This window comes from Protomyctophum parallelum, assembly GCF_964188405.1.
Source record: "Protomyctophum parallelum genome assembly, chromosome: 3".
Classification (NCBI taxonomy): Eukaryota; Metazoa; Chordata; class Actinopteri; order Myctophiformes; family Myctophidae; genus Protomyctophum; species Protomyctophum parallelum.
In genome coordinates this window covers 17,332,175-17,354,225 of record NC_139698.1, presented here as the reverse complement: position 1 = coordinate 17,354,225, position 22,051 = coordinate 17,332,175, and the positions used below count along the sequence as shown (strand labels likewise).

The following is a 22,051-nucleotide window of genomic DNA, read 5'->3' as shown; positions in this document are numbered from 1 at the left end:
GAAATACTCAAGTAAAGTACAAATATCTCAAAAGTGTACTTAAGTACAGTACTTAAGTAATAGTACTTAGTTACTTTCCACCACTGCATTTCAGACAAAATAACGACAAATTAAGATTTTACAGATTATGAATGTCGTCGTGATTGAACGCCCCTATATCTCTGTTCTGTTTGTTTTACCGACAAGGGCCACAATGAAAGATTATTCTCGCGGAAACCGCTAATTTAACGGTACAGTGACGCCCCTTTAAATGTCAGTGCCTTTATCTAGATATGTGCCTATAATTATGCTATATGGCTTTGTACTTCTTATTTGCAGATCACTGTCTATTCTATTTCCGAGGGAATTCGTGCATTCATCATCACCTTTATTCATACTCTATACAGTTGAGGTCCCTCAAGCCCTCGTTTTCAACGTAGCCCGAGGTTACAATATAACACAATCCAAATCCACTACATCCAGGACCATTGCATTACATCGTTACAATCAGCACAGGGTTTAACTGTTGGCTTCATTGATGTGTGAAATCAGCTTGAAGCAGACAGCATTTCATCAGGTTACATCATCATCAGTCAGATGAAAGTTGGAGGATAAGACCAACACAACTGAATCACGAACAAATGCGCGTGCATGCTCGCACGCATGCTGTCACAACAGAGGGAAGAGGGAAGGGAAGGGAAGAGAAGGGAAGGGAAGGGAAGGGAAGAGAAGAGAAGAGAAGAGAAGAGAAGAGAAGAGAAGAGAAGAGAAGAGAAGAGAAGAGAAGAGAAGAGAAGAGAAGAGAAGAGAAGAGAAGAGAAGAGAAGAGAAGAACAAATAAACAAAACAAACACACACACACAGACACACGCACACACTATACCTGTCCCAGCGTACACTCTACCGATCCCAGGAAGTCTGCCTCCTTCAGGCCGTTGTGAGCGCTGCTGATGTCGATGAGCTCGTAGCGGATGCGCTGGACCTCCTCGAAGTAATAGTCCAACGTGAACACCTTGGAGAAGGTCGGGTTGGTCGAGGTACGAAGGATCTCCGTCCTGTCCACCTGGGGGGGAGAGAGGGGAGAGAGAAAGAAAGAGAGAGAGAGAGATCCGTTATTTTATATCCACCTGATGACCTTCTCTTCCAGGCCAAGGCTTCATCCATTGGAAATGGATTATAATCGCATCTTTGATGTATTTACAAACTCAACTCCCTGGGCAACCAGTGACTTCCAGGAAAAGTCCGGATGCAGGGCAACCGAGGAAGGCTGGTGGCGCTGGAGAGACAGCTGACCTCCAGGAAAGACAGGCAGGGTAACAGGGGCCAGCAGCAAGCCGCCCTGTTGCAGCACTCGCAAGAGGGCACCACACAAGCTACAACGTATACAAATGAGTAACACCCCCAGGCTTCATCCAATGGATTGCAATTGTATTTACAAACATATGGATATTGTCCCCAACTCTGAATTGTTTTTCAGATTAATCTGATTTCGTCGCCCGTCTGCATCTACATGTGGTACGTGTTATAATCATTTCTCCCGGTTTTTTGTTTCAGAGTAAAAGCTGACATATCTGCGCGACATCCTGAAATCTTGAAAGAAATCCTGGCGCTGATTGTGTTAAGAGAAGGATTTTGCCTGCTTGTACACGATTAAAACGGTGGTCAGATTCTACGTCCCATAGCTGGAGGTGACGGGGCGTTGCCATCGCAACCGGATCAATGTTAAAAGCTGCCGTTGTGGCTCAACCATTACATAAACGGAGTATAGGCACATGCACGTAGCTGGATAAGACAAGTAAGACGCGCAAACGCGGGAAGCGAACGCAGCTCGTGTGTGTGTGGTTGTGTGTGTGTGTGTGTGTGTGTGTGCTACAGCTGCGCCCTGTGTGTGTGTGTGCTACAGCTGCGCCCTCTGGTGGCGGGCGGGTGGTGTCACAGCGGGACAGACAGACACACAGACACACACACACACAGACATGAGCAGCAGGGTCTCATAGTAAGTGGCTCACTGCGTTCGCAATAACGTCAGATAAGCAGTCAGATAAGCAGATAACGTCCCATAGCTGGGGGGTACGAGTATATTTGTACCTCAAAATCAGTACTTAAGTATCATTTTGAAGTAGGCCTATTTGTACTTTACTTGAGTTTTTGCAATTTCCAATACATTTACTTCTACTCCACTACACCTAGTCATCTAGATAAGATCAAAATATTGTAGGCCTACTATATACGTACTATACATGTCGATGTCGGCCATTTAAAAATAGCCGATCTAGATCCGCTATATGGATAGATAAGTGATAGAGAGAGATATGTTCCTGTAATAAAAAACAACAATGTTGGCAGCATGTACACATGCAGTAAAAATCCACAGCGGATATTGAACCCATTTGTAACTCTGAGAGCCTGCGTGCAATTAACTACCCTTACGGGTCCACTTGGGTACATAACATCTTTAGTTGGCTTCTCAGAGTCACCAAAGTGACACTTTGGGGATTTGTGCGTGCGTGCGTGCGTGCGTGCGTGCGTGCGAGCGTGCGTGCGTGCGTGCGTGTGTGCTGGATGTGTGAATGTTAAGCGGAGCGCGTCAGATTGGAAGCCGTCCACATGGCATGTTGAGCGGTATACCGTACGTACAGTATATGCAGATGGAGCTGTGTCTGTGCAGAGCTCAGGGTGCACTCGTTTTTAACCCATTCTGACCTGAGATCAGATTCATACGAGGTTTCCACTGGACACACACTGGTCTGATTAACCCATTCTGACCTGAGATCAGATTCTAAAAATGTCAGTCGTTATTTGATTTTTCAAAAATAGCAGACCTACAAGCTCGTAGCGCGCTATGAGCTTGTAGATCTGCTATTTTTCAATAGCTAAAGCATAACATGATGCTAACACCAAAATGGGTTCCCGTTCAGAATGTGTTAACCCATTTAGACCTGGGAACGATTATACAAATGCCGTCTGTGGACGTTCTCAAACATTTTCATGTCAAGGACGCTCAAAAATATAATATGTAATTGGCCGCCGACCCCCATCTGAAAATATGTTGTTCCAGGGACCCCCCCCAAGAAGCAAAAACTTTGGCTCTGAAAGAATATATAATCAAAGATTTTTACGATTTTTCTACAAGCTCGTAGATCTGCTATCCTTCAATAGCTAAAGTATATGACATAATGCTTATGACACCAAAAGGGGTTCCCGCCCAGAATGGCTTAATTGGCTCTGTGGAGGCTGTCTGCTTAATTAGAGCCAGTGTGAAAGGAATCTGTCTGAATGCATGCATGGGGAGCACCGTCTGCTCTATTCATCCTCTCTCTCCTCATCTCCTTTTCCTCGTACATTGTTCCGTATTGTATATTGAACTTTCAGAATGATTGCAGGTTTTTTAAAACACTTGAAAATGATATTTAATATCGGATTCAGGGGTGGCTTTTGGGCATAGGGGAGTACACAGAGGCAGTGCAACTGGCCTACATGGTGACAATAGCAGTTCTCTCGAATGGCGCTGTGTGCATGTGTGCGTATGTGTGTGTGTGTGTATGTGTGTGTGTGTGTGTGTGTGTGTGTGTGTGTGTGTGTGTGTGTGTGTGTGTGTGTGTGTGTGTGTGTGTGTGTGTGTGTGTGTGTCTGTGTCTGTGTCTGTGTCTGTGTGCGCAGTGCACATGCACTTGTGTTTAGGGTGGAGATCTATTAATTTTGTTGCAATTTCATTGCCAGGACCGTACACCACTGCTTTTTGGGGCTTGAGCCCCTGCTCTTTTCTTCCTCAAGTGCCCCTTCCCCCCAAAAAGAAAATGGCAAGCCCTTTTCTTGCGTTTGGGCCCCTGCCCCCTCAGTGCTCTCTGCGGATGAAAATTAGCAACTGTGCTATATCCTGTGTATTTACGTCCATGTGACGCCCATTAATATGCATTGTCCTGTCCAAATAAACAAATAAAGTGGTGCCACGCGTTGGAGCCGTTAGCACCGCTCAAAAACGTTGCAATTACCTCCGCTGAAATCTAATCACACACATAAACATTAAATTATACGATTTGTCCCACACGTTATACCGCGATGAAATTCGTTCTCCGCATTTGATTTGATCCATCTCTCCTCCATGTTTTGGTACGATGATGCACGACCGCGACAACCCCCCCTCTTCCCCAGCCATGGCGGTCCGCGACCATCAATTTTTATGAACTGTCAGCCGGTCCGTGGTAATAGAAAGGTTGGGGAACTCCTGCATTAAACAACGTTAAACTAATTTTGCCAACTCGATTTGCCACTTTGTCACTTAATGCATGCGCATAACCGCATATACCCCCCGCAAGGTTTCTTTTTACAGAAAAACTCTTGCTTCCTTCCACTGTGTTTCTAATCTTTTAGCTGCCAATGAAGGCGTAACTCTCTGATCTTTTTTTATATGACTTTGAGGTTCTTCCATTTCAAAGAACACCCCCCCCCCCCCCCCCCCGTTACAGAAGGGCCATTCAGTCTGAAGTCAGTGATAACAATAATAATCCCTTCAGCGGAGAACAGAACAGAACAGAACGGGACTTGGTCGAATTAAATTACAGGAAGAGTTAAATCCCTCATGGCTTCCTGTCTGTCTGCCCTGTGATGTAAGAGTCCTACAACAGCTTTATGTTAATCCATTCACGACGGGAATTAACGCATCAGTGTCACCTTATAGCTTTTAGCCACTTTAACCAATTCATTTATTCAAAGTTTTATTTATTCTCGAAATTAAACTCATTTTCAGTGTCGTCGAGTAATACAATATCATATAGAAGGAAATACAAAACATCACAATACATCAGGAAAAGAAAAACAAAAGGTATACATGTGAAGTTTACGAATAAAAAGACAAATTTCAAAACTATTTAAAAACAGTTACGTATTAATTGTGGGGTCCGTATGCTCACCAAGGTTTTAAAACGACTCAAGGGTACCAATGTGGTCAATTTTAATGTCGTTTGCTATAGGTCATGCCATGCAGGAATGCAGGTGCAGTGTATGTATCAGGGCCACAAGCATTATTTTATACTTTAGCTGATGAGAAATAGCAGATCTACAAGCTCATAGATCACTCATAGATCATAGCCTGTAGATCTGCTTTTTTTTATTTTTTATCATTAGAACGTGTGCAAATGGGGAGGGAGACAACATATTTTCAGATGGGGGTCGGCGGCCCTTGGGGTCCTTGACATGAAATAGTTACTGATTTAGAAACTATTTATTTATTTATTTTTTCATGAAGGCATTTGTAGAATCTGGTCTCAGGTCTTAATGGGTTAACACAGTACAGCTGCTGCTGTCATCTGATGAGAGATAACAACATTAAGAATGCACGTGCACGCACGCACACACACACACACACACAGCGCTGGGGCGGCCTTTAAGTGGATTATGCGACGCTCGGCATGGCGACTCGCTCGCTTTAGATGGCTCGGCCCTCACAAGTAATAAATGTACACACACACGCATGCATGCACGCACGCACAAGGTCAAGGTAAACTTTATTGTCCACAAGGGAAATTTGTCTTGGGCTTTCACCCCAGCTACAGCCACACATAAAACATCAATGACAACAAAAATACATTACAGAGGAAGACAACATTACACAATTGCACACATGATGTGGATAATCTAGCCTCACGCAGTTACCGCTGTTTCAGAGCCTCGTTCAGCATCTTAGTTGATGCTCGTACAAACGATTTTCTAAATCGAATGTACTTCCACTTTGGTTCTTTGTATCTTCTCCCAGAGGGCAGAAGTACAAACTCGCCATGTAAAACATGGGTAATTTTTTGAGCCTGTTTTAATGTAGCCTGCTCATAAATAGACTGAAGAGAGGGGTTGTTGTCTTACCCCTATGATCTTCCCTGCAGTCTGCACCAATCTGAACAATTTGGACCTCAGTTGCACTGAGAGGTTACCGAACCAAACTGTGATGCCAAACCTGACCAGGCTTTCCAAGACTGCTCGATAGAACACTAACATAAATCTTTGGTCAACACCATGAACCCTGAGACGTCGGAGGAAGTCTTTGCTGTAGTTTACTACAGAGACTGTCAACATGTGTATTCCAAGTCATTGAGTTGTCAATACAGATCCCCAAGTATTTATATGAGCAGACCTGTGAGATGGTCGAGTCATGGATGACCACAGGCCTGTGGTCACCAATACTCTTGCACGCACGCACACACGCACACACACACACACACACACACACACACACACACACACGCACACGCAAACGCACACAATTTCACGCAAACGATTTCACTTTACCGAGTCGCACTATACTACACTCCCTATAAGCCCTAATACAAACTTCCCAGCACTGCACAATAAATATGCAATGAGCCACAGGCTGTAGAAGAACAACATCTAATAAACGCTGCTGAGCGTATACGATACCGCTCAGATGGATTTGGGGACCGCGGCGACCGCCCGTTGGACCGAAAGGCCCATTAGTGTTGGTGTCCCCAATAATTAAAAAAAATTGGGCCATTGGACCAACTAGCCCATTTGTCTGACCGCCTATTATCCCGACAACAAACAAAGGAACACCGCTCCGATGGTCCGTTGCTCTGAAAGTACACACACTCTCCCTGCCTGGAGTGTTTTCCCCGTAATATCATATCATGTATTATAATGTGCAAACACAAAGATTACTGTTTTTTACAAAATGTTTACTTTGTTGTGGTGTGGTGTGGCTCACAGGCAGATTGCTAATGTGTTTCTCTCAGAAGCAGCCAGAGCTTGTTGGGGAATTTGCTACAGCGATTTGCAATAAGCAAGAACAACACAAGGTAATCAAATGCATATAAATATAGTCATCTAGGATCATAAGTAAACTAAGAACCTATCATCAGTCTAACAGTACAATATCCGTACATTGAACCAGTACTAGTAACTAAGTAACTAAATAACTAAGTAACTAAGTAAGTAGCTTTGCAGAGCCATGAGGCCCATAGGGCAGGAGTGATCCCAAAAAAAAAAAAAAAAAAAAAACATTATTTTTGCAACTGAATGGCTGGGAAATGGAAATTAAGAGTTTACATAGTACACATTAGTATACATGCATAAACTTTCCTTAATGATTATATCTGGTTTCAGTATTAATTTATGATATATTTTCTCTATTATTAGGGTTATTTTTGCAGTCAGTTTGTATTGGGGGTGGAGAAGGGGGCAGGGCGAGACATGGCCAAAGCAGTTCCGGGGGTCCCCAGCCAAAAACATTGAGAACCCCTGCTATAGAATGCCAGATCAGTGATGACCTGGCCCTGGGCTCAGCGGTCCAGGCACCTTGCTGGTAATCAAAATTGGCATTTTGTTACAGAAGTACGGAAATGTGTTTTGCCAAAATCGGCCTCATGGTGGCGCTATAATAGGCTGTTGTGGAATATTTGGGGCAGAGGTTCGTCGTTGGCATCCAGGGAGTGTTCTGCACAGTTTGGCCCATGGATCGGGCCAACGGTGCCGGAGATTAGCTGATAACGGATGGACGGAAGGATGGAAGGACGGACGGAGACACACACACACACTCACACACACACACACACACACACACACACACACACACACACACACACACACACACACACACACACAACCACACGGAGTGAAAAACATACTCTCTACCCATGCCTTCGGCCTGGTGGAGACAGCCACATTTTTTTATTTATTTTTTAAGTAATGACCTGGCATTCTGTTTACATAACATGCTATCTAAGCCTTTGCATATAAGCATGCAAGGTCGTCAAGGCTAGTTGTACTTTGTGGAGAACTTCTAAGCATTCTGTAGCTGTGGTTGTTTTGTCGCAGATTAATCCCGTCTGATGAGTAAATCAGAGATACTTAAAAAAAAAATTACTTGAGCAAAAGTATACTCATTATGCAGAATGTCCCATTTTACAAGTTTTCAAATGCATACAATTATTTTGAAAATAGCAGTATGTACAAGCTGGTCTTAACCCATTCAGGACGGGAACCCCATAGGTGTTTTAAGCAGTATGTTATACTTTAGCTTTAAAAAAAAAAAAAAAATCATCGTGAAAATGTGGCGCAAATCTTTGAATATTACATTCTTTAACGTAGAGTAAACGAGTAAACGTTTTTAACTTTGCTTCTGGGGAGGTCCATGGAAGAGCATATTTTCAGATGGGTGTCGGCGGCCAATTACATATATTTTTTGGGGTCCTTGAATTGAAATAATTTGAAAAACACTGACATAGAAACATAGGTTTTTCAGAAAACTGTCATGATTTAGAAGACATTTTGTAGAATCGGTCTCAGGTCTAAATGGGTCAATGGTTTAACTTTGGTTGTGATTGTTCTCTGTAACTCTTACATGCTTTTAACAAGCATCTAAACATAGCAGGACTTTGCATGTGTAATGTAACCTACATGCAAATGTAACCCAAATAAAATGCAAATGATTCATACATCAACATGGTGTTTGACCCCATGGGGAAGATTCTGTCAAGACAAAAGTGCAAATAGCATTTAGACGTGTCAAAACTGAACGCGCCAATTGAACTAAACGAAGCTTCGGGCTTTAATTACTTTAACCTCTCACACGACACATGACGACATATACCGTATAGGAGGGAGATGATGATACTGATGTAATGCTGTGAGTGTGCGGCGTGCGTGCGTGCGTGCGTGCGTGCGTGCGTGCGTGCGAGCATGCAATCCATTATTTATTTTGCATTTGAGACACGGACCACCATTTGATGAGATTCAGCCTCTCGGACCCAAAACTCAAGAATGATTTTGAATATTGTGTTATGGTTGCATCAGTGTTTGTCCACAATTCCATGCTTCTACATTCACTGATTGCGCAGACTTCCTGTAAATGATATAGTATATATATATATATATATATATATATATATATTATATATATATATATTATATATATAGGCGGTGGCTCAGGGGTAGAGTGGCTGGATGGTAACCGCAAGGTTGCCAGTTAGAATCCCGGGCTCACCCAGAGTTAGTGTCCAAGTGTCCTTGAGCAAGACTCTGAACCCCTAATTGCTCCCGGTGTGCTGGTTTGTGCCTTGCATGGTTTCCGCCGCCATCTGTGTGTGAATGTCTGTGTGTGAAATTTGTGAATGGGTGAATGTAATGCACAATCTATCATGTAAAGCGCCTTGAAGAAAAGGCCGCTATATAAATGCACCATTTACCATTTATATAAGGGTCCATTTGATTTCATTTTATGTATGTGTGTATGTATGTTGAAGATCTATAAGGGTTGGCAAAAGGGCCCCTCTGTCTGGAGTTTGCACATTCTTCCCGTGTCCCCTAGGGTAGGTACCCTCACAAGAAACATGCAGTAATCCTGGTCTCTAAAACTACCTCCCCCTGGCCAGCCGGGGCCCCAATGATGGAGGGGAAAGTGGTCGGAATAACGTGTATACCTTCCACGCGCCACGTCCGGCAGGGGAAACTCTCCCCCTGTCAGGTGAAAAGAAGTAGCTTGGACTCCTCATGCATAGACGGAGGCATGAGGTCAGTCCGCTGCCCCCCCCCCCCCCCCCCCAGGTTGACAGAGGAAGTGCTGTAGCACCCAGGATTACATTAGATAATTGACACTGGCTGAAAAAAATTAAATTGTGCGGATTTTTTTTTTTTTTTTAATTAATCCAATTTCTCCATTTGGGTACCATGCAACTCTCGATCATCTAGCTGGGGACCACCTGGAACCCCCTCAAGGACAACATGGGTGAGAACTATAGAGAGTTTTGAACAGTTGTTGTAAAAGTAGCCTCGATACCCAGGCTTTCATTTCGTCTGCGCGAAAAATGAAAGCCTGGATTTACGCATGGGCTGCACTGGTCTAAAAGTGGGATCGCTCCAAATTACGTGACGTCAGGGCTCTGAGCGGTGTGCACCCCTCAAAATAACACCGTGAGGAAATTATTACCAGTGGAATTCAAACGAGGCTATGCAAGGAAAAAGATGAGAATGGCTGAAGAACCCACCACACCGTCTATGAAAGAAACCAACGTGTGCCGACTCTGTGGAAATAACTTTGACAGTCTGTTAGAATGGTATACTCCAGCAACCACGTGGTTTCTGCTTCTGGTCGACACAATAACAGTGCTGCACTGGGGGGGGGGGGGGGGGGGGGGGGGAGACCGGGGCTGACGGACAGATCGGTGAACCAATCAGGGTGCGCGTTTTTCTGAGCCGCGGCCCTCCCAACTAGGCCAGAAATGTCTAGCGTTAGGTCAGGCTATTGTAAAAGAGAAAAATCTATTTAATAATGATCTCCAGATCCAGATATTATTCCTCGGCTCGTGGGACTGGAACCTCCGTCACAGATGAGCAAAGTCAACACAAAAAAATAACAATGAAGAAACTGTATTCATGAGTTATTATGAGACTGCAAGTAAGAAAGAAAAATTCCGTAGTTGTTGGAACACATCCTTTTAAGCACTTGGCGGCATCTGTATCAGGCTTCTATCCCAGGTAAGGATCCTAAATGCAGAACTCAAGGACACAAGGAATAAACTTAAAGTCTTTACTTAGAAATAAGGTACATCTTACAAGGCAAGGAATAATGAATACACAAGGCAGAGCAAACTGATAAACCAACAATCACATGAGAGCATCAAGGGCTATATATAGACTAGGTTCATTAGGGAGCACCTGTGTGTGAGACACACAGGTGGGTCCAGGTAGTCATCAGGGCAGTGGATGAGTGGGTGTAGCACAGACTGTGGCCAGGGCTGTGACAGAGAGAGAGAGACGTCACTGCAACTCGCACGCACGCACGCACGCGCACACGCACACGCACACGCACACACACACACACACCCCCACTATACTTGCAACATGTTTTGCAACTAACTGAACTCTGCCTGCGAGCCTGCAGGCCTTCATGTAGTGTTATAGATGCTACGTAAGTCATTTGACATTTACAGAAAGACTTTCTTTCTTCCTCTCCATAGTGCACACGCACGCACACACGCACACACGCACACACACACACACACTTACACTTACACCTGTGATTTCTCTTTATTTTCCCTCTTTTTTTTGTACGATAGTTTTCTTTCAAAATACGATGATTTTAAGGCTGACACTAGACTTTAGACTATAGAGACGAAAGGTTGTCATATTTGGGGACTACTTTAGTAGTAGCAGCAGTAGTAGTAGTATTAGTAGTACTACTAGTATACTATACTACTAGCCTATACCAGCAGCTTGTTGTACTATATGGCAGTAGGCCTATAGAAATAATTTAAAGGGAAGACAAGAGAAGATCAGAGCAGTTCCTATAGCCACAGAGCTTCATTTGCATATTCTATCTATCAGACACAACGGCGCTAATAAGACACATGACTATAAGACACATGACTATAAGAGCTCAGAGAGAGAGAGAGAGAGAGAGAGAGAGAGAGAGAGAGAGAGAGAGAGAGAGAGAGAGAGAGAGCTCAGAGAGAGCTCAGAGAGAGAGAGAGAGAGAGAGAGAGAGAGAGAGAGAGAGAGAGAGGGATGCAGTACTGGTGGAAAATGTACTCACATATTCTCTACTTAACCCATTTTGGGCGGGAACCCCTTTTGGTGTTTTAAGCATTGCGTCAAAAAATAGCAGATCTACAAGCTCGAGCTTGTAGGTCTGCTATTTTTGAAAAGTTGTGAAAATGTGGTGCAAACCTTTGAATATATTCTTTCAGAACGAACATTTTTTTAAACTCAAATCTTTCCTTCTGGGAGGTCCCATGGAACGACATATTTTGAGATGGGGGTCCGTGGTCCAATAGAGATAAATATTGGGTTCCTTGACGTGAAAGAGTTTGACCACCACTGACATAAAGAAACGTAGGTTTTTTTCAGGAAACTATTAGGATCTTTGAAGACTTTTCAGTTAAAAATGGGTTAGGTAAAAGTATCGATACTACAATGTAGTACACAAGACATCAGAGTGAAATTGTGAATATAATAATAATAATCTTTATTGTCCCGAAGGACATTTGTCTGTTCAACACCCACATCAAGAACAACACATAGCACATAACAGCAAGACAATACAAAAACATGAGGTCCCCACAGTATACAGAACCATCCTATCATACATGTACAATGTATACAGAACCATCCTATCATACATGTACAATGTATACAGAACCATCCTATCATACATGTACAATGTATACAGAACCATCCTATCATACATGTACGATGCATACAGAACCATCCTATCATACATGTACAATGTATACAGAACCATCCTATCATACATGTACGATGCATACAGAACCATCCTATATCGGCGGGGCAGTTTGTTTAATGCCACAATGGCTGCAGGGGACACAACTCCTACTAAATATGTACATGAGTGTATTGATTTGAGCTCACTATCTTTGTGGGCACTGACAGAGATATAAATCATGCGTATGCTACATGCCTGCCTGACACTTTAGGAACAATAGAAAGCTCCTGTTGTAAAGGGATTCTGTGTTGTGTATTATATATATATTTATTTGAATGCATTTTGTTTTTATTAATTTTTGTTCATGGGTTTTCGATTATTGTCTGGACCCAATGTTTTATATATCTGTGTCAACTAATTGACTAGAAAAAACTCTGTTTACAAGTAAAAGTCTGGAGTTCAACATGTACTTGCGTAAAAGTACAAAAGTATCGACATCAAAATGTACTTAAAGTACCAAAAGTAGAAAGTATACTCTTTATGCAGAATGTCCAAATTTCAAGTTTTCACTTTTGAAAAATAGAAGATCTACAAGCTCACAATGTGTCGTGATGCGACGCATTGTGAGCTTGTAGATCTGCTATTTTCAAATGGCCGAAATTAATATGGCTGAAGTGGTTACTGTATACAGTTGTTATAATAATAATCAAAATCTACAAAGCAACCATAGTAACTAGAGAGTGCTCAAATGAACGCACAGTGGAGTGAAAGTACAATATTTAGATCCGAGATGGAGTGGAGTAGAAGTAAAAGCATTGGAAATTTGGAAATACTCACGTAAAGTACAGTTACCACTAAATTCTACTCAAGTACAGTATAGGCTATACTTGAGTGCATGTAGTCAATTACTTATAGGTCCCACCACTGCTAATAAGACACGTGTGGTTCTATAAATAACAGAGAGCATAGAGGGAGAGAGAGATATATGGGACACTCTTCTGTAGTCTGGACCCTCAGGGCTGAGGGGGGAGGGGGGGGGAATCCCAACCAGGGTTGCCAGATTTTGCGAGAGAAATGGGTAATCATTCAGATCTATGAAACAAACAAGAGATATTTACACGGTCCGTTGTGCATCTTTCCTGCGTGCTCTCCAGTTTTTTATGTAACATTGGTTATGATGAATTGAAAACGGCGGACCCTCTTGTAAACAATAAGTGTAATGCTTTATGGCGTCGTCCACTCACAGTTAGCAGTTTTTGTATTCAGTTGTGCTTGAAATCTACTGTAATTCTGCAAACTGTTAATTAAATACTTCAATCAATCAACACACATCCCAAACTCTTCTCCCTTCCGGCTACAAAATATATGGAATGCACTTCCCATCACAGTCAGAACTGCAGCCTCACTCCCAATCTTCCGCCGTGGTCTGAAAACCCACCTCTTCAGACTCCACCATGGCCCGTAACACTTGCCCTAGCCTAGCCCCTTAGATAGCACTTTATGTAGACTTAGATAGTATTTTAGACAGACTTATAGCTCGTTACGTAGACAGCACTAGAATTGCATTGTATGTAGTCATAGCACTTTATAGTATACATGTATATTGTATAATATAGTATAGTATAGTATAGTTGACATAGATAATCCACTCTTACGTTCTTAGTTTATACATGATTCATGATAACTACGTTTTATGTATGTGATGTTTGTGTATGCCATGCTTTTGTTTTTGCTTAAATGTAAGTCACTCTGGATCAAGAGCGTCTGCTAAATGCCTAAATTGTCAATTGTAAATCAATCAACCAATCAATAGGCGGCGTTATCACGCGCTCCGCTGCAGCGTTTATATATGTCCATGGTTGCAGAGTGTGGTCTGGGCCAAGCCCCCAGGGCAGCTCTCCAACGTTGTGAAGCACTGTGGTAAGAGGTGGGACTGCAGGCGGACCCGTGGAGTTCTGACTAAGGAAACCGCTGTGCAGCAGATGGGGTTTAATATTGAGCGTCCGTTTGCACTTCCGCATTTTGGGCACCAGATTTTTGGTGCCCAAATCGAAAGAAATGCGGAAGTATAGACGGTTCTTCCGGGTGCTTAAAAACGCCACTGAGCAACTTCCACTGAAATTAATACTATACTATACTATACTATACTATACTATATTATACTATACTATACTTTTAATACTACGCGCTTGGCTGGCGATGTTTCAGAGTATGGGGGCAGACTGCCATTGGCTTAGGCGGCATGGGGTCGATTCCCATTGATGACTATAGGTCATGTTAGTCTGGTTTCACCTGACAAAAAAAAAACAAGCCCAAAAGAAGCAAGCTAGCACTTGAAACCTATACGTATGCGTTGTGAGCTATTATTTTTGACAAGGAGGTTTGTGTAGACTGTAGAGTAATAAGAGGGTCTAAGACAGTGGTTGATGAAGATGAAGTCATATTGATACATTTTACAGAAAATCATCAAAGCATTCGGCGCCAGTTGCGTCACCGCCCCCTAGGGGGGGCTACGTGACGTCACCCACTTTGAGAAACTCTGACTTATACACCAAGATAAAGAAGACTATATATATATCTATATATATATAGTGCCCTGGGAGAGGAGGAAAGCACAGAGGGCTTATAGTATTTAAGCCTCATACAATGCACTCTCCTATGATCCAATAATGACACAAGCAGAGGACACATCTTGAAAGAACACAAGGAGAACACAAGGAGAACACAAGGAGAAAGTGAAAGATATGGCAACCTATAGGGAATGCAGGGAGCATAGTGAGGAATAATAAAATAGTTACTTTAAAAAGATGAATGAGAAAACATGAGAGAAAGGGTATAATAGAGGCAAATATCCCATTTGGCAATGGCCTATAACAACACTAGCGTCTTAGAAGTCGCAACAGCACGCTAAGAACGTCTCCACGGGCATCAATAACACATTACGGCTTTGATGAGACTCTTTTTAAAAAACCCAGCTCTATTCACGATTTGAATTCATCATTTGAATGCCAATCGAAAAATCCGTGATATACACAATATATCTAATTTTAACGGGGCAAGTACCTAGTATTAGAACACCCAGTCCTGATCGTGGCGGTAACTTCACCGTTATGCAGATTTTGACCGAATTCCGGATCTGACCGTCTATCATTTTTGGTTCAACGGCTATGTTTCTTCACTGTGTGTAACAGTGATCTGTCCCCCATTCCAATCGTTTTTTTTTAGGATTTCGGGACGGTTTTAGGTTTTAGGAGGACATCAGCCATTAGCAAAAAATGCTAAAAGGTGCTAAATAAATAAAAACAAACGATTATAGGGAATAAAACAATTACGTCAATAACGTCAACGGTAGTGGGGGATTAATTAATTCACTACGTCAATACCGTCAAGGGCAATAAGAGGGCAATAAAACACCTTTTTGGTGTTTTAACTATAAGTTCTGGTTGTAAACTAGTTACATTCATAAAAGAAAAAGAAAAAAGGTCAAACAAACAAGGTAGAACGACAACGTTACGCGTCGTGTAACATTGCGCGAAGTGATGCGTTTTTTTCTTCTTTTTCCTGAAAAGTGGATATAGCAACAGTTCTGGACTTGTGAGGTTTCCACCCGACAGAGACGTTATTTTATGTCAGGGGTTCCCAAACGTTTTCATGCCAAGGACCCCCAACATGTCACTCATTAGCCCTGCGGACCCCCATTTGAAAATATATGCCATGCAGGGACCATAATAAGGGATAAGAGAAGATTTTTACAGCTCTAGCAGTGATTTTCAACTATTTTCATTTCAAGGACCCTCAGTTTGACATGCAGCAACAGGCTACATACCACCATTTAATGGCCATTCTCTGAGACCCTCAATTTATATTGTAAAATCAATGTTAACTTAACTCTGAGAGTGTACAAATGGAACCAAACGGACCCGTTACGCGTTAGGGTCCATTTGGTTCCATTCGTACACTCTCAGAGTTACAGACCCATAAGGGTCCATTTGGTTCCATTTGTACACTCTCAGAGTTACAGACCCATAAGGGTCCATTTGGTTCCATTTGTACACTCTCAGAGTTACAGACCCATAAGGGTCCATTTGGTTCCATTTGTACACTCTCAGAGTTACATACCCATACGGGTCCATTTGGTTCCATTTGTACACTCTCAGAGTTACAGACCCATAAGGGTCCATTTGGTTCCATTTGTACACTCTCAGAGTTACAGACCCATAAAGGGTCCATTTCGTTCCAAACTATCATTTAGCTGGGGACCCCCTGGAACTCCCTCAAGGACCCCCCAGAGGTCCCCGGACCTCACTTTGGGAACCAATGCGTTATGCAATGTTGGTGTTTGGACGTCGGGCAGGAAGGTCTAATGGAGACCATTATTTTTGTCTGCTTGAGTATAATGTGTGAAAGGGTCAAAGCCACTGGAAATAGACTGCGGGGAAAAAAGCTTCTTTCACCCGAACAGTCAGACACATGAACGAACTGATACGAACCAGAGCGAAACCGGGCAAAGGAAAACGCTATACATTGTAAAGTGTGCATGCATATACCTCAAAATTGTACTTGGTTACTAAAAGTATATTAAAAGTATACACTTCAAAATGCACTTGTACTGACTTTACAGTATACTTTCCACCACTGATGCTTTGCCGGTGTTAAAGGTATATTCTGTGATTTCACTTAATTCAAATATCACTTTTTTCCCCCTTTTTTCAAAAAACCCTACTTCCGGTTTTGGTGGTGGGTGAGAAAGCCCTCATCCAATCAGGATAGAGGGGGCCTTCCTCCAATCAGGATCGAGCGGGGGCGGGCCTTGGTGTGCGTGCTGTTGGCCTGTCGCGTGCTCCAACCCAGAAATCGGCAAGTAATTTCCGGGCCTCAGGTTATTTTTTTTTTCTTTTTGTTATTTGTCTGAAGCCATTATAGTCGATGGCCTAGAAAATAATCAAAGCCTAATTTAGGAAATTGATTGTAACTGAAAATAGGACAAGGCCATTAATGGCCTATTTGAGTTATGACAGGCTGGTAATGAGCTGGGTTTGATTCTTTCCTCAAAACAACATTGTGTCCACAGGGATAATGGGAGCCTCACGGGTGAAGGATTGAGAGACTCTGACAGTTTAGCAAGGTTTTAGGAATACAGATTTGTTGCAAAGAGTGGTTAATATAGAGCAGTGGTTTTCAACCATTTTCATATCTTAAAAGCCATTTTGGGGCGGGAACCCTTTTTGGTGTTAGCAATTATGTTATGCTTTAGCTATTGAAAAATAGCAGATCTACACATAGATCTACATAGCACGCCACAGAGTGGTGGAAAAATCGAAGAACGACTGACATAGAAACATAGCTTTTTCAGAAAACTGTCAGGATGTAGAAGACATTTTTAGAATCTGATCTCAGGTCAAAATGGGTTAAGGCCCCATTATTTGTTCAGCATTTGAGCCACACGGAACCATCATTTGATGAGATGTAGAATGTAGACTAGTGCAGAACTAAAGACTTTTCTTATACGTTGGATAGGATTTAGTCCACAATTCCATTCTCTAATTATGTAGACTTCTTGTAAATTAAGTAATGAGATGTTTAACGATGATTTAACGATGATTTAACTCTTGTACAATGAAACCAAATGGACCTGTAAGGGTCCATTTGGTTTCATTACATTTTTCCCCTTCCTCCCTTTGTGTGTGCGTGTGTGCATGTGCATGCGTGCGTGCGTGCGTGCGTGCGTGCGTGCGTGCGTGCTTGCTTGCGTGCCTGCGTGCGTCAGAACATGCACTGACCAATAGTCTCTCTGCGTTAGCCCAATTTTTTTTAGCTATTTTCTATAGCTTTTTTTACACATTTGAAAACTTGAATTGGGACATTCTGTATAATGATGAGTACTTATATTATTGGCAATTTGAGTACATTTTCATGCCAATACTTTTGTACTTTTAGTCAAGTATACATTTAGACTTCTGGACGTTTACTTTGTAACAGAGTATTTCTATATTGCAGTATTGATACGTTTACTTAAGTAAAACATGCGAGTACTCTTTGCTCCCACGTGTATTTGCATTATTGCTGCCAAATGCACTGATGGCTAACAGTAAAATGTCGCATTCAATTTAAAACGCTGCTCTTGGTTTTCAAAGCTCTCAACGGCCTTGCCCCATGGCCGACCTCATAACACTGCCCCCTGCAACTAGAGCACTTTGATCAGCATGCAGTGGCCACTTGGTAGAGTGGCCGGATGGCAACCGCAAGATTCCCAGTTCGATCCCTGTGGGCTCCCCCAGAGTTATAGTGTCGAAGTGTCCTTGAGCAAGAACCCCTAATTGCTCCCAATGTGCATGGTTTCCTATGCCATTGGTGTGTGAATGTGTGTGTGCATGTATGGGTGAATGGGTCATGCCTCGTTTGGCCAAAAGCCATGGATCATGTTTACACATGTGCCTTGACTCATGCGGAACAAATCTGTCACGTTGACCAGTAAGCTCCGCCCTCAGATTTTCCGTCATTTTGAGCACCAAAACAAAACATGATCTCTCAGGTAGTAGGTACTATGATTAAACTAGGAGGAAGATTTATTTCAAAAATGTGTACAGAAAGTCTTAAAATTATGTTGTTATGTGGCCACACCCACCAGTTCATTAAGTATACCTGGTTTTTCACCTTAGCACCACCCACCTGAACTTAAAGGACAACTTTAGTTTTTTTCAACCAAGGTTCATGTTTTAGGTTGTTATTAGAGAAAGTAAAAGATTAATTATTTTTTCATTTTCTGCTTTCTTTAGTTTTAGGGATTTTGCTCTTTTTGACAGGGGGGCGTTCAAGCATAGCGCTAAATATGTATTTTTTTACAAAATATTATGGCGATTTTATTTATTTATTATTTACTATAGTCCTACTAGACCCCAGGAAATTACAACTGGCCACATAAGATCACAGGATCTACTGAATGTGAAGGAGGCCTACTGGGGGGAAGCCACACTGTGTGTCATAAGCTCAATATGACAGTTTGACACATTCAGTAGATCTCGTGATCTTTTGTGGCCAGATGTAATTTATTGGGGTCTAGTAGGACTATAGTAAATAATAAAAAAAAAAATCACCATAATATTTTGTAAAAAAATACATATTTAGCCCCATGCTCGAATGCCCCCGCCCCCCTGTCAAAAACAGCTAAAATCCCTGAAACAAAAGAAAGCAGCAAATGAAAAAAATAATTACACTAATCTTTTACTTTCTCTAATAATAACCTAAAACATGAACCTTGGTTGAAAAAAACTAAAGTTGTCCTTTAAACCTCACCCACAGCTGTTTAATGTGGGAGGGGTTAGGGTTATGATGTCACTAAAATGGTGTTATTTTGATTGGGCCTTTTGACCAAAGGCTTTCAGCTTTCAGGAAGAACCCAAAAATACACAGGGAAGAGTAGGCATATTTTAATATTATATACACCTGCGGGTCTATTAGAGTAATGTTAACTCCATAGACACATGTAAAACAGAAAAAGTACAAAAACTCACGGCACTCCATCTTTAAAGCTTTTTGAGCAATTTGCAGGAAATGTTCTACACACAATCTATGGACCATTATCTGAAATCCCAGTTGAAGAGAACTTTGGATGTGAACATTTGTACAAAAAACATAGCTGCAAGCAGCGATAACAGCCTTTGGGGTAAAAAATCAATCCTGATTCAGATTCTGTAAAAAAAAAAGAGCGCTGACAGCACTAGATGGAGTGCAGTTCTTGTGTCTCTGTTAGTTATTATCGATGGAGAGGAGTTCAGAGATTATCCCATTCTGAACGGGAACCCATTTTGGTGTTAGCATCATGTTATGCTTTAGCTATTGAAAAATAGAAGATCTACGAGCTTGTAGGTCTGCTATTTTTGAAAAATCGAAGATCGACTGACATTTTTAGAATCTGATCTCAGGTCAGAATGGGTTAATCAGACCAGTGTGTGTCCAGTGGAAACCTTGTATGAATCTGATCTCAGGTCAGAATGGGTTATAAGGTCAACCATGGCCGCCGCGGGGGACGTGGTGGTATTTACAGAGTGGAAGAGTTGATCTGGATGAATTCATTGTCATTTGGAGAAGGTCAGGCGTGACAGACGGCAGCACAGAGTTCTATTAAAAAACAATAATAAACTAGATGCCTGTTGCAGTTTGTTTGAGCCAGTGCCGTATAGATGAGAGAGTTGTGACAACTCCTTTCACTTCGAGGGGCTTCAGTCCAATGTATATTGTATGTATATGTAGATATCATTATGCATATATGGATGTGTGTACGTATGTATGTATGTATGTATGTATGTATGTATGTATGTATGTATGTATGTATGTATGTATGTATGTATGCATGTATGTATGTATGTATGTATGTATGTATGTATGTATGTATTGTGGCGTCTCGGGCCGGGACCGCGCGCCACGGTATAGCCACCTCGGGGAGAGAGACAGAGAGAGAGGACGCTGGAGAGGAGAGCGATCCGTTTGCAGAGTTCCCCCCCCCTGACGCAGACCCCCCGGCACACTATGGCGAGTTCGCCACCCAGCAGTGGACAGATCCAAACTTGGAGGCGGCACGTCAACGGGTGGCGGAGATCGATGGCCCAGACGACGAAGCGGTGAGTGCCAGCACCTCCCCTTATTTCATTGTGAGAAATGGGCTTATATATCGAGTGGTTACAAAGCAAGGGGGGGAAAAACAGTTGCTGGTGCCAAAAAGCTATGTATCACGCGTGCTGTACTTGGCGCACACGCACCAACTTGGGGCCCACCTGGGTATAGAGAAGACTTACGACCGAATCCTCGCCCGGTTTTACTGGCCTGGGGTAAAAAGAGCCGTAGAGGATTTCTGCCGGGGATGCCACGAATGCCAACTCGTGGCCCCCAAACCACACTACCGTAACCCACTCGTCCCCATGCCCATTATAGAAACCCCGTTCGATCGATTAGCTATGGATATAGTGGGCCCACTGCCGAAGTCGGCCCGTGGCCACCGCTATATCCTAGTCATTATGGATTATGCCACCCGCTATCCAGAAGCAATACCGTTACGCGCCGCCACTTCCAAAGCCATCGCACACGAATTGATGATGCTGTTTAGTCGGGTCGGCATAGCTTCAGAAATCCTGAGTGATCAAGGGACTTGTTTTATGGCCACGATATTAAAACATTTATATAAATGGCTAAAGGTCCGAAGCATCCGAACCTCAGTCTATCACCCCCAGACAGACGGGCTGGTAGAACGGTTTAATAAAACACTGAAAGGGATGTTGAAAAAGGTGGCGGAAATGGACGGAAAGGACTGGGACCGGTTAATTCCATATGTGCTGTTCGCGATTAGAGAGGTTCCCCAGGCCTCCACTGGCTTTTCCCCTTTTGAGCTGGTATACGGGAGGAGACCCCGGGGCCTGTTGGACTTGGCCAAGGAAGCCTGGGAGAGTCAACCCTCTCCACACCGCAGTGTTGTGGATCATATCCAGCAGCTCCAAGCCCGGGCCAAAGCGATATGGCCCCTAGTGAAAGAGCATATGGAGAAGGCACAGAGGGACCAGGCCAGAATATATAACCGACAGGCGGCTGTACGAGAGTTCAACGTGGGCGAAAAGGTGCTTGTCCTGGTGCCTACGAGTGAATGTAAGTTCCTAGCTAAGTGGCAGGGGCCGTACGAGATAATGGAGAAGATGGGACCTGTCACGTACAGAGTGAGCCAGCCGGGGAAACGGAAAACACATCAGATTTACCATGTCAATATTTTGAAAAAGTGGCATCCACCTAGCGAGATACCCATGACTGCATTACTGACTGTTGTCTCCCCCCAGGCGCCCCCTCCTGTCCCGGTCGGGGAAGAGCTTTCCCCCCGGCAGGTCCAGGAGGTGAACGAGCTGCTGAGCCGCTGTAGCGACCGGT

At 42.9% G+C, this 22,051-nt stretch overlaps 1 protein-coding gene across 1 annotated transcript in view; it reads right to left on the bottom strand.

Moving 5' to 3' along the window:
• Positions 1–22,051, bottom strand: part of cpne4a (copine IVa) — a gene marked incomplete at its 3' end in the record, with an annotated part of 235,482 nt that overhangs the window by 166,610 nt on the left and 46,821 nt on the right. Inside the window, 1 exon segment of the mRNA XM_083761970.1 lies at positions 863–1,042. Within this exon segment, the coding sequence (XP_083618096.1) occupies positions 863–1,042 (180 nt within the window).